The 13,756-nt window shown below is 45.5% G+C and overlaps 1 protein-coding gene across 6 annotated transcripts in view; it reads left to right on the top strand.

The window, feature by feature from the left end:
- APBA2 (amyloid beta precursor protein binding family A member 2) overlaps positions 1-13,756 on the top strand; it is a 265,825-nt gene that overhangs the window by 188,919 nt on the left and 63,150 nt on the right. For all 6 annotated transcript variants that reach the window (XM_053223646.1, XM_053223648.1, XM_053223643.1 and 3 more), the window contains one exon: positions 10,046-11,051. In XM_053223646.1, coding sequence (XP_053079621.1) covers positions 10,086-11,051 — 966 coding nt within the window. In that variant the 5' untranslated portion in view covers positions 10,046-10,085. The remainder of the gene's footprint in view (positions 1-10,045; positions 11,052-13,756) is intronic.

Raw genomic sequence — 13,756 nt, 5'->3', positions numbered from 1 at the left:
TGAAGCAGAGTCCAGGCTCCAAGCTGTCAGCACAGAGCCCGATGTGGGCTTGAACTCATGAACCATGAGATCATTATTGTCCTGATATTATATGAGGCTATATGAGATGAGATATTATATGTCCTGAGCGGAAGTCAGATGCTTAGCCGACTGAGCCACCCAGGCGCCCCCAGGAATGATAGTTTTTAAAAGCTCCCCAGGGTGATTCTAACATGCAGCTGGGACTGAGGACCCTGGGACTGGTACAAGTTGTCTGTTTGCCTCCAGCCTGGCTTCTCTGCTGGTGATGGTGCTGATGATAGCAGGCTGAGCCAGTATCATTGATTGCAGTTGTACATGTTTGATGAATTGAACCAAATAAAAATAAGTAGGTTTTTACTTAATGTACCTTTCAAAATCTATGAGCAGATCAATGGAGGATATATGGTGCTGGCCAAGATTAAGCCCACTGAAGCCTGTCTCTCTCATTCGTTAGAACTAAAAACTCTGGACAGAATAAAAAGCAACACCATTGGCATGGAGGTCAAAGCTTGAATGCACAGTAATTTGACATAATTCTGAATGTAGAGGTAGAAAAATCTTCAATAATATATGAGCAAGGTAAATCCAGCAATACTTAACAATAATACATTATGGCCAAGTGGGGATAGCTCAGGAATGCAAGACTGCTTCGAAAGTCAAACCTAAGCCAGTGTGTTATGCAGATAGAGAATAAAAACCACAAGGGCATCTCAGTAGGGGTAGAAAAAAGCGTTTAACAAAATTCAACATTCATTAATGATTTAAAAAACACTCAGCACATAGGAATGGAGACCTCTTCAATCTGAAAGAGGACATCTACAGAATATTTACAGCTAAGACCATACGAGTGGTGAAAGATCAAATGTTTTCCACCAAGATCAGGGACAAGGCAAGGTCTGGTGGCTGTCATCTCTCCTATTTAGTGTCATACTAGATGTCCTCACCAGTGTGGTAAGGCAAAGAAAAGAAATAAAAGGGAGGTAGATTGCAAAAGAACACATAAAACCAATTCTTACTTGCAGACTTCATCATTGTCTGCAAAGTCCAATGGCATCTACAGAAAGCTGAAATAAATAGATGAATTTAGCAAGTTCACTATATAACAGTTAAATTTCTATATTATATAAATAAAGCAATTGTGAGTAAAAAAGAACATTTACAATGCACCAAAAAAAAAAACCCAAAAGAAATGTATATAATTCCAACAAAGCATGTACAAAAACTGTAGGCCAAAAGCTATAAATACTGATAAGAGAAATCAAAGAGGACCTAAATAACGGAAAGATATATTTATGCATTGGAAAGTTCAGTATAGTTTAGATATTAATTGTAACCAAGTTGATCTATAGATTTAATGCACTCCCAATTAAATTCTCAGCAAGATTTTTAAAAATACAGGTATTGGGGCGCCTGGGTGGCTCAGTCGGTTGAGCGTCCGACTTCGGCTCAGGTCACGATCTCATGGTCCGGGGGTTCGAGCCCCGCGTCAGGCTCTGGGCTGATGGCTCAGAGCCTGGAGCCTGCTTCCGATTCTGTGTCTCCCTCTCTCTCTGCCCCTCCCCCGTTCATGCTCTGTCTCTCTCTGTCCCAAAAATAAATAAACGTTAAAAAACAAATTAAAAATACAGGTATTAGAGGCACCTGGGTGGCTCAGTTGGTTAAACGTCCAACTTTGGCTCAGCTCATGATCTCACAGTTTATGGGTTCGAGCCCTGAATCGGGCTACACACTGAGAGTGCTGAACCTGCTTGGGATTCTCTCTCTGCCCGTCCCCTGCCCCGACTTGTGCACACATGCACGTTCTCTCTCTCTCTCTCTTAAAATAAATAAATAAACTTAAAGGTATTGATAAGATGATTCTAAAATGCATATGGTGGAAAGGCAAGGAAGGACACTTGAATAATTGACACAATGGTCGGACTCAAGGTGGAAACACATCCCTGATTACATGCTGGAGAATTCTCCAGAAGATAAAAAAACAAAGGAGTTCCTTTGAGTAATGTACACATAATCTTTATGGATTATATTGGTTTGCTAGGGCTGTTGTAACAAAGTAGCCCAAACTGGGTGGCATTAAACAACAGGAATTTATTATTCCACAGTTTCAGAGGCCAGGAGTCTGAGATAGAGGTGCTTGTAGTATTGGTTCCTGTGAGGGAGAATCTGTTCCCTGCTTCTCTCAGAGCTTCTGGTGATGTTCACATGATGTAGGTCTGTGTAGGTCTGTCTCCAAATTTCCTCTTTATATAAGGACATCAGTCATGTTGGATTAGGACCCACCCTAATGACCTTCTTTTAATTAATTACATCTGCAATGACCATTTCCAAACAAGGCCACATTCTGAGCCACTGGGGGTTAGGACATGAAGGTATAAATTTGGAGGTGGAGGGGACACAGTTCAGCCCATAATGGCTTATTTTAAATCTGCACAGTGAGTGATGCATGTGTTTGGAAGTGATTAGGAAAATACAAAAATAGCTGGACAGCCAGCACAAATGACTCTGGTTTTCTCTCTGGTCTTGTGGCTGCTTTCTCTGGGGGTACTGAGTCCTTTGTCTCTGAGGATGGATTTGGTAAAGGATGTGTTTAGAATGTCCTTCCTGGCACAAGGCCTTGGCCAGTGCAGACATTATGTGTTTTTCTCAACATTCTCAAGCATGTTGCTGATAATTTTCGTGTTGTTTCATTGCCTTCTTATCCAGACCCTTGATTTCCTCCTGAATGCAAATAAGAACAGGCGCTGACTTGGGTAAGCCAAACACTTCCGGGAGTTCTTGTGGGAGCAAGTTCACTTCTTACAATTAGGGGTAACTAACAAGAGCAGTGTCTGCTGGCCCACACATACACATGGGTACCATACTGCCATGCATTATGGTGTGAATGCTGGTTTCAGGTGTAGATTACATTGTGGGATACAAATACCAGCTCCTGGGGACCTGCCATTGGTGAAGGGCTGACAGCATTTTTAAATTGTATTTCAGGGTTAGATCATCCCCTTTTGCTCATTCTAAGCTGAAGGATGCAGTGGGGCAGATATCCTGGCATACTGAAAGACCCAGATGGAACAAATCAGTCCTCACCCGCATCCCAGGATTCTTTCAAGGGATGCTGAGACCTACGCCCTTCCTATGCAGAAGTATCACTTGGCAGCTGTGGCTGTAGAGGGCTGTACTCCATGGTACTTGTCTTTTTATATGTTACTAGTCTATAGAAGTACCATACTCAGAAATGAAGAAGGAAAGGAAGTAAATACAATTTTTGCACCATTGCTCAAAGGAAACCCTTGCTGGTGTTTGAATGTATTTCTTCACAGTTTATTCTATGTTTATTTGGTTGTGAATAAATTATAATAACGCATTTTATATGATAAACTCTTTGTAAATACTCTAATCGCTGCATAATTGTCTTATGGATGTGCTAACATTGGCTTAACTAAGAGCCTATTATTGAAGGTTTGACATTTTTGCCCTTTATTTCCTGCCAGTTTCAAAGAGAAGCATATCCCTGTGTGAGCTGAACTAGGTTGCAGTGTCTTGTGTGACAGTGTTAGAACTCAGCCTGGTTTTGGGGAAATTATTGATGACTTTTGCCTGGGTTGCTTGAACTGATTATACAGGTGTACTCTAGGGCTGTGTAAACTCAGATTGTGTGTGGTCAAAACAACTAAATTCTTGAAAGGGAAGAAAAGGCTATTATCTTTACAACCTGTGAGACTGAACTGAGGAACAGGATTGTGGGCAGTAGCCATTTGGTTGAGTAAATATCTCATTTGTATGATAACATTTTACCTGGTCTGTAGTGTGGCCACCGGATCACTCTTTTTCATCTTGGTCTGCTGTATTAGTAGTGCTTCTAAGAACTGGCTAATGTTGTTTTCCCATGCACAAGAAAAATGTGGTTTAGAATAAGGACACTGGAGCTCTTCATTGTTGACAATAAGCCTTTATTTCCCACATCTCATTAGCATGTTTCAGGAGGAGAGTGGTAAGCACTGAATCAGGGTCTGCATTTTCTACTGATTTATGTGCTTGCTGTTCTAGAATTAATTGAGTCTGGACACAGGGCCTCATTTTCATTTTCTTGGATGCATAGCAGGTAATCGTGTTTCTTCTGTACATTTGAATTGCTTTCCAGATGGTCTGTTGTGAAGGATTTATCTTTAATATGATTAATCAGAAGCAGAGGACCTCAATATGTTTGTTCACATGTTCCCATGTGAAACCGCCCAGCCCCTGGTAGGGGTGGTTAACTCTCTCCTGGCCACAGTCCTCCTGGAGCTTTTCTGAGAACCTGGACCTCAGATTGGAAGAAAGTTTAAAGGATTCTGGATAAAAGGGGGTAAAAGGCCTAGAGTATATTCTCGGGGAACCATCAGGACATTATTTATCATATAAAAATAGGACACCATCCATGTATCAATAGAGAATAGTTAGATTCTGTCTATTCGGCCAGGAAATACTATGTAGCCATTAAAATCATAATTATAGAGAGTTCCCACTGCTCATATATTATGTTAGGAGAGGAGAACATGGCAGTGTTTACAGCAAGACTTCAGCCACACAAAAGAGATGTATAGAAAAGAGAATGGAAGGCAATACAGGACAAAATCAACGGTGGCTGTCTGTGGATGGAACAGCTATGAGAGAGTATCTCTTCTCTATATTCCCTATTTAAATACACCACAGAACAAATTGTGATCCTTATCTCTGGGAAGTATCATGCCCCAAGAAGCTGTCACCTCTGGGTACAAAAATCTGCCCGTGTTCGTTTAACAAATGATGTGCTAAGATTAGTCACGTGTCCTCCCCTCTCCCAAGGGGAGTGAAGCTCCTCATAGCCTCCTACAGGGCAGCTGTCCCCTTGAAACAGTTGCACCCCCAGAAGGAGAATGCACTGAAGTGACTGCAGATCTTTCCATGAGATGTTGCCTATGAGCTTGGGGCCCAGGAAGGTGAGGTTTGGCAGCTGTGTGGGACCTCCCTGTAGACATGAAGGGTGCTGAAAAAGCTGCTTGTCACTGAGGTGTTATAACTGGAATCCTTTGTCATCGAGCTGCAAGCCCTCCCATGCAAAGGCAGTGTGTTAGTGCCTTGTGCTTTCAAACACACCTTTATTGGACTACACTGGATATTATAAACTCAGAACTCCTTTTTTTTCAGGAACCACTTTGCTTCACAGATATTTTCGCCCCACCTTTCCTTCTCCCATACCTTTGACTTTACCACACCTTCCTGGTCTGGGAGGTGTCTGCTGTTCTCTGAATAGCCCTTGTGGAACCAGGCCGCCCACCTTTGTCATACTGGCAGGGAGTATAGGTGACCCAGGAGTGGGATCTTGAAAAGGAATAGAGAATGCGTGGAGCATGATGGCCTGGGCATCTAGGGAAAGGCCTTGTATTTTATTGGCAAGGAGGTCAAATCCATTCTGGAAAGTTCCCGGAGTGCAGTCCTAGAGCCCCAGACATCAGAACCACCTGCAGCTCTAGGCCTGGCTTTTGGCTCACCGGTTCAGAATCTCGAGCCCATGAACCTGCATACTCCCCAGGTGGGCCTTCTACCCAACAAAGTGACTGAACCACTGCTTTGGGGAGCAGCTCTTGGCTTTCCCCAACACCTCCTCCTTTCCTGCAGTTCTGCCTTTAGGTACCTATGTCCTGCTGCAGACATGCACATTATGTCCTTGGCCAGGGTAACTGTCACTTGACAACAGCCATTTCCAGCTAGCTGTGTCGGCAGAGTTCCCATCACCCACCCAAGACACACACCTTGTCAGGCATTCTCTCTGTTCACATTTCATTTAAAATTTTCCTCAGTTCCCTGTATATAGTAGGAAAAAACAAACGTTAAGGAGTTGAAGCCTCCGCTGGTTATTTTCCTATTTAACCCACTTCAAGCCCTGAAGGCAGGTGCTATCATTTCCAATTTACCAAGGGCAGAAGACCATCGCTCTGTTAAATATCTTGCCCAAGGCCTGACAGCAAATGGAGGTCTGAATTTAAACACAGACCTTCTGTCTTCATCTTTAATAGGAGGGTTCTTTCTCTTATACCAAAAGTGCCCCGGTAGGTTAAATGTAATTCTGCAGACCTTCAAAGACGCGGCTGCTGCCGTCCAGGATTCTGTTGTGGGTCCCTTTCCATTTGTATCCATGGAAAAGAGAACCGGATCAGAAGGTCCACTCTATCAAACTCTAGAAAAGCCAACAACTAGCATGGTATTTCATGGTGAAAACTTTTGAAAAACTGGCTCATTCACAGTTTCTAGCCGGAGCCCTATGGGAACCTGAGGCAAAGAGAAAAATCAATAATACTGATCTTGTCTCTATTAACATGTTGGTATTTTTTATCATCTATTTTTGCATAGTTTTTTTTAAAGTATTGTATTAAACTAGTCTCTTTTTTGTTGCCCTGTTAAATTTTGTTCTTTTTTTTAAAGTGTACTTATTTATTTGAGAAAAAGAGAAACGTGGGGTAGGGGGGCAGAGAGCCTGACATGGGGCTTGAACTCACAAACTGGGAGATCATGACCTGAACTGAAACCAAGAGTCGGACACTTAACTGACTGAGACACCCAGGGGCCCCTTCCCTGTTAAATTTCATGACTGAGGTGAGTGCCATATGTGCTTTATCCTGGACTGGCCCTGGTAAGAAGTAAAGTAAAGAAAGACATTTTCATTGCAATTAAGAATAAGTCAAGGCTGTCTTTTAGTAGCTCCACCATTTAACTGTGTAGTAGCACTCCAGGGCAGTGCATCCAGACAAGGTGATAAAATGCTGGAAATGAGAGAAACAAAATTACCAACTAAAAATTATTAGAATTTGAACATGGACTTTTGCAAGATCAATATAGATATTTTTCTATGTACCAACAATAGCCAGGTAAATATATAATGGCAGACACTGCAGCCACCAGAAAATAATAAAATCTAAGAATAAATTTGCTATGAAGAATCCTGTAATGCTGTTGAAAGACCTTTTAAGTCTTGAATAAATGGGGGTGCCCGCGTGGCTCAGTTGGTTAAGCATCTGACTTTTGATCTCGACTCAGGTCTTGATCTCAGGGTCATGGGTTCAGGCCCCAAACTTCAGAGTATATTTACATACTTGATAAGGCAAGTTCTTAATTACTCTCATTTTTAGAACTTTCTGAGCTATTTTCATGAATTTATTCTTCCAAATGAACCTAAGAATTATTGGGTCACAGTTTCCCCAATATTCTGTTGAAATTTTGGCTGGAGTAGCCTCACATTGTAGATTGCTTGGGTAAATTATTTATGGGATTAGGGACTGTCCCACATTACTGTAATATATGTACTTTCATCTTTGAGTCTTATGTTGGCCTAGATGGTGTCATATGTAGATGTGGGCATACATACGTCTGTATTTGCATACAGATTTTATCCCTCAAATGACATAGAATTTGAGGTTAAGATGGAATCTGAAGTTAAGAGGTACGGTGTACCTTAGTTTGTTTGTTAACAAGGATGTGGATGTGTATGACCTGGGGAGATATAGAGATAGAGTTACTCCCAAGGAATAGGAACTGAGTGTTCAGGGGCAGCTGACCACCAGCTCCATTTGCCTTTGACCATCCTGACTCTCAAAGTGTAGGAATCTGGCCATCTCTTAGCCACTGCATTCACTGCATGCTTTAGGAACCATTTTGGGGGTTGTTTCTAGAGATTGTGTCCACAAAAAGTGGTTGCCAAGTTCGTTCCGTCAGTCCTCCAGCATATGCATGTCCCTGGTGGTTAGCTATCCTTTGTGCAGGTAAGAGGTCTGTTGTAAAATGATAAATGGCTGTGAGGCAGGTCAGTGCTTTTGATGCATCCTCTGGTCACCTGTATTATAGTGAACACTGAGCACCTCGATCCCTACCTGGGAATAAATATCTGGCATTATCCTGTCAGTTTTGGGGCTTGGGGATGGGGTAACTTGTGAGGACATTCATACCCTACAGCGTCCATCTCAGTGATAATATTCCTGGTGGGGTATCTTTCTAGTCCATGGGCTGCTCTGGAGAAGGCTCTGTGAATCTTTCAGCATCTAGTGATGCTACCAAGACATTCATGAGCCTCTTGTAATAGGAAATTTTCTTGGAGTGAATTCACATGTCAGAAGCATGTGGCTCAATCAGTAATGATACTCGCACTCTGAGTGTCTGGACAGATGAAATAATTATCTCTACCGTTCTTTGGGGAATATTCATAATGCTGTGACTGTGGCCATCTGGTAAACCCAGTCTCATAGAAAAATGTGTTTTAGTCACCACTATAAGCAAAATGCTGTATGGGTGCTCTGGGGAATACAGAATGCAAAGGGTCTTTAGTTTAGGACTTTTAGGGGGAGATAAGGTAGAAGAAACAGGATGTATAGCCAGGGAAGCTCAGAGCCTGGGCAGGAACTGGCATGAGAGTCTCTGTCTCTGCTGTCTAATCCTGCTGAGCCCATTGCTTCCACAGCTCCTCTCTCATTTCCACTGCCTTAAGCTCTCACTCACTTAAAAATAATTTTTTTAATTGTGGTAAAATATACATAACATGAAATTTACCATTGTAACTATTTTCGTGTGTACAGGCTCTCATTTCTTTTCTGGACACTGGAAGAAGTTTTTAAAAATAAATGAACTATGATGTAAACAAAAACAAGGCATAAGTAATGTCAAAGTACCATTTAAAGAATAAAGCAAACATCTGGGTCACCACTCAGCTGAAGAGATAAAACATTAATGATCCGTTTGAATATCCCCTATGGCTTTTCCCTGATGCTGGCCCCTCACATTCCCTAGAGCTGGAATAGACTTTTCACTGGTCTCCCTCCCTGCAGCTCTCTGTCCTCCAGCATCTCTTCCACCCTGGGCTCAGAGAGATGAGACTAAAACAGGAATCCTGCGTGTCATGCACCTGCTGAAAGTTGCCTGATGACTCTGCATGGTTTGTGGGATAAAATGCAGAGTCCTGGGGGGTGGGTAAGGTCCTTCTCCATTTTTAAAAAGTTTATTTCTTTTGAGAGAGAGACAGAGCGAGTGGGGTAGGGGCAGAGAGAGAGAGAGAGAGAGAGAGAGAGAGAGAGAGAGAGAGAGAATCCCAAGCAGGATGTACACAGCGCGAAGCCCGTTGCGGGACTTGAACTCACGAACCTTGAGATCATGACCCGAGCTGAAATCAAGAGTCAGTCGCTTAACAGACTGAGAAACCCAGGCACCCCAGGACCTCCCCCATTTGGACTTACAGGATCTTCGCAGTGCCCGTGATGCCATGATCCACATCCTGCAAGCTGTGGCCACACCCTCTGCCCTCTCTCCATGGCCAGGCAGTGCTGTCCTCCCCCTGGCGTCCCCCTCTCCTGTCCCCTCACCCTGCTGAGCCTGTGAGGCTAGGGCTCAGGTTCAGCTTCTCTGTATGGGGCTCAGCCTGGACAGTCCCTGGCAAGTCTGGTCACTTGGGGAATCCTCTTGGTTTGGAGCTAGGAGGAAGGAGAGGCTTCTATGCACTGGGGAGGGCAAGATAGCTGGTAGGGGAGGGGACTTGAGGCCTTTGAGGAGCAGCGGATTTAGACTTGGAAGGTAGTGCTACCTCCTCATTAGACCTCCTCATGTCTTCTGAATGAAAGCTTCTCTTTTGCTTTTTGAGACAAAATAACTTGATCTGATGACTCCTTGTCTTGTCACCTTGGCTACCCAAATGGGGTGAGCATTCTTAAGAAGTCATGAATGAGCCGGTGAGGTTCTGGGAAAGAGGCAGTCATCCTGGTGAATGGCAGGTGCCTCGCCTTGTCCCTGCCTCCTTTCCCCTCAGCCCTGCGTGTCCCCCTTCTCTGTGGCATGGGCATGCGTTGCTCTCCACAAATGAGTCCGCTGCAGTGGGGACATCACATTATTTGAACAGATGTGCATTAACTTTGCTCTGAGACAACATGGTGGTGGAACACTCCCATAGGTCCTGCTGCTGGCAGCCTGGCGGGAGCCTTGGGTCAGCCATGTTTTGTGGGGTTCTGACTGTCCTCTTCAACGTTCCTCCCCACAGTGGCTGCCTGCAGGTGATGATGGCTGCGTGAGCATCTGCCATGGCCAACCGGAAGCGTCAAAGCACGGCGAGCAGCATGCTGGACCACAGGGCAAGGCCTGGCCCCGTCCCCCATGGCCAGGAGCCTGAGAGCGAGGACGCAGAGCTGCCCCTGGCAGAGTACGTGCCCAAGGGCCTGGAGCTGTCCACCCTGCAACCTGAGAGCCCCACACCCCCAGACCAGGGGTGCCACGACCACAGCCCCGATGGGGACTCCAGCTCCGACTATGTGAACAACACCTCTGAGGAGGAGGATTATGATGAAGGCCTCCCTGAGGAGGAGGAGGGCATCACCTACTATATCCGCTACTGCCCCGAGGATGACAGCTACCTGGAGGGCATGGACTGCAACGGGGAGGGGTACCTGGCCCATGGCACACGCCACCTGGAGACGGATGAGTGCCAGGAGGCCGTGGAGGAGTGGACGGACTCGGCAGGCCCCCATCCGCATGGCCACGGGGACGAAGGCAGCCCGGACTACCGGGACGGCCACCTCCCCATCCCGGAGGACGAGGCCTCCGTCCTGGAGGCCCAGGACCAGGAAGAAGGTGTCCACTACTGTCCCAGTGAAGAGGGCTACCAGGACTACTACCCTGCGGAGGCCAATGGGAACACGGGCACTGCCTCCCCCTATCACCCGAGGCGTGGGGACCGGGACCTGGAGGACCAGGAGGAGGACATCGACCAGATCGTGGCTGAGATCAAGATGAGTCTGAGCATGACCAGCATCACCAGCGCCGGTGAGGCCAGCCCTGAACACGCGCTGGTGCGGGGACCCGAGCCGGGGCCCGGGGACTCCACAGAGGCCTGCCCACCCAGTGAGGCCAGCCACGGCCCTAGCAGACATGAGGGAAGGCCCAAATCACTGAACCTCCCTCCTGAGGCCAAGCACTCCGGAGACCCCCAGAGAGGCTTCAAGACCAAGTCCAGAACTCCAGAGGAGAGGCCAAAGTGGCCCCAAGAGCAGGTAGGACTCTGGCTGTCCCCAGAGGGAAGGGGGTGGAGGGGCCCAGAGAGCAAAGGATACTCTGGTATTGCCCACACAGGTGCCAAAGCCCATAGTTCAAGGGCATGTTTAGTTCTGCATTAATTCAGTTATGTAGCAGGTATGTGGACATTCTAGTGCCTTCCAGAAGGTACCCCCCTCCCACCTAAAAGAGATTGAGTCTCTAGACTCTTTGTGCTGGATTTGTTCATGGTTGGGGGTGGCCCCCTGTGATTACCATCCCCCTACCAGGTTTTTTTCCTCAGGCTGATGGGACATTGACAAGGCTGTGAGGTTGCTGGGGAGTGCATACTGTGGCAGGCAGTGGTTGGATGCCCCAGTGACAAGGGGTAGTGACCTGCATGCATTTCACAGGGACCATTGTATCCCAGTGACACTTTTCTGAAAGCTCAGGGGCTTGGCATTATGGGCCATTAGCTGTAAATAACTATTTTGAAAATAATTATTTGAAGGTTTGACAAAGTCTTGGAGAAGAAATGCATATTAATGAGGCCAGTGGATTTAAGCATAACTTTATTTTCTTTTAACTGTATCAAAGTGAGCATATATTTTGATAGCTACATTTGAAAAGCTGCTTTTCAAAAACAAAAGAAAAACAACACCCCTCTGTGAATATATAAAGAAGATGTGACTATTACACTTGTGTAAAGGAACTTCTGTTTGGCCAATTCTGTGGGCAAATGACAATGAAATGCTTTTATATTTTTTAAAGCCTTAATTAGTATTTTTTTCCCCCCAGAGGAGTCCATGAGTTTATACACTAAGGACGTGTGTTTGGGATATAAGTCATATGACTTGCTGCTGGTTTCTGTTACTTGCATGTTGATGTCTTTTGTTCTTTTTAAAGACCATTAAATGTAGGTTGACTTCATTTTTGGGGTGTTCTTGTCATTCATGGCAGTTGTGCCTGCACCGAGGGCTCTGGGATGTAGAGAAACTGCTGTTGCACGAGTGGATGTGGGGAGCTCCCCCCAAAGGCAGGTGGCTCGGGGCCCAAGGTCTGGGCTTTAAGCCCAAGCACTGCCGGCCTTCTTCACTTTGGCAGAGTTGGACTCATTGCCAAACAGTGGCTATGGCGCCACAGGGACTAACGTGGGCTACACAGGGCATACTGCGCCCTGTAACAAATGACTTCCCTGACAAAGTTCTCGTAAAGAGAACATTATCTTTAGAGTATGACGGGGAGTGGGCAAGACCTGACGTTTTGCTGTTTTTGTGCTGTACCAGATGCTAATTTGAGCAAAAATGCAGACTTTGGGTTGGAGAGCCTGAGGGATGGATGAATAGGATGGAATGAATGGGGGTGGTGGTGGTGGTTTCAAAGGGCAGGTGGAGGTGGGAGACATCCTGAGCCATTGTTGGAGACCCAGTAGGAGCTCTGTTCCTCAGAGTCATGGCATCGAGTGAAAGAGCAGGTAACTTCTCTCCCTAAATAGAGTGTCTCCTCAAAGCGAATCTGAGACACTCTAGAGAAGCTCATTTAAACGGGTTATTTATTGCATAGCTTTTTTGGTTTACTCATTCATTCACAAATTAACTCCATGAAAGAGAGTACCTGATGATGCCAAGCTCAGTGCTGACAAGGGTTCCTGATGAAAATGGGGCCTAAGGATTCCTTTGGGGGACTGTGCCATGCCTGGGTGAATGTGACCTGGGTCTTCCCATCCTGTAGACACAGGTGACCCATTCTCCAGATGAGGACCCTTTTGAAATTGGACCAAAAAGAGCCACTGTGATAGAATCATCTTGAAAGCAAGAGTGTGTGAAGGAGGTCCAGTGGGAAATGTGGTGACTCCTTGCTTCAGATCACAGCCTGCTTCCTAAAAGGAATCCCTTACTCCCCCCAGGAGAGCCAGACTGTGTGGCAGGAGCCAACAAAAGAGTAGCCTCAAATAGGTGGACAGGGTGCCTGAGTCCCATGCTGGCCTTTCCCTGGGCCTTCTACGGTTAGTGTGTCATAGCCTGGGATTAAGGCTATAGTAAAACAAAACAAAGCAAAACAAAATAGCTAACGGCCAAAGGGCAATGGTGGCTACCTGGAGTCTGCTTTCTGAAGTGTGATCCATGGCCCAGCAGTGTTGCCCCACTGGAGGGCCCCACCGCAGAACCCCTGAATCCACATGTGACAAGAGGCCACATTCAAGTTCGAGAGGCAATACTGTGGAAGGCTTCTGCTGGAGGAAGAATTGGATAGCATCCCTCACCTCTCTGATCCTCATTTTAAAGTTTGAAAAGTTACATCATGGACACTTTGAAGAGTATTGCATAGCCTTTTATTTCGTCCTTGTGTGGACAACAGTATTACAATGGAATTAGAAATGGGAAGACAGAAAAAGTATCCTCTATGGTTCCCGCTGCCTTAGCAGATGAGCTCTTTTGGTTTTTCTGTGTTACTTTTCAGACTCTAGCATTGAATATGAATAATGCATGCGGTTGTCTTTGCAGTCCAGATGTAATTTTGCCATCCACCTTTTAAAATCTGACATGTTACAAGTGTTTCTCTGTGTTGCCTTATAATTTTCATGATCATTTTTACTGACCTTTGAATGTTCCATTTAGGCCATGTGCCATCTAATTCATTCATCTGCACATACCCTGCCACCAAGCATACAGGTTACAGATGGGATTGTTTCTTACACATTGGACTGGCACAGACATCTATGTAC

The sequence above is a fragment of the Acinonyx jubatus genome, chromosome B3, assembly GCF_027475565.1.
Source record: "Acinonyx jubatus isolate Ajub_Pintada_27869175 chromosome B3, VMU_Ajub_asm_v1.0, whole genome shotgun sequence".
Taxonomy (NCBI): domain Eukaryota; kingdom Metazoa; phylum Chordata; class Mammalia; order Carnivora; family Felidae; genus Acinonyx; species Acinonyx jubatus.
The sequence above is the reverse complement of the archived record's forward strand: the minus strand, read 5'-3'. Positions and strand labels throughout refer to the sequence as shown.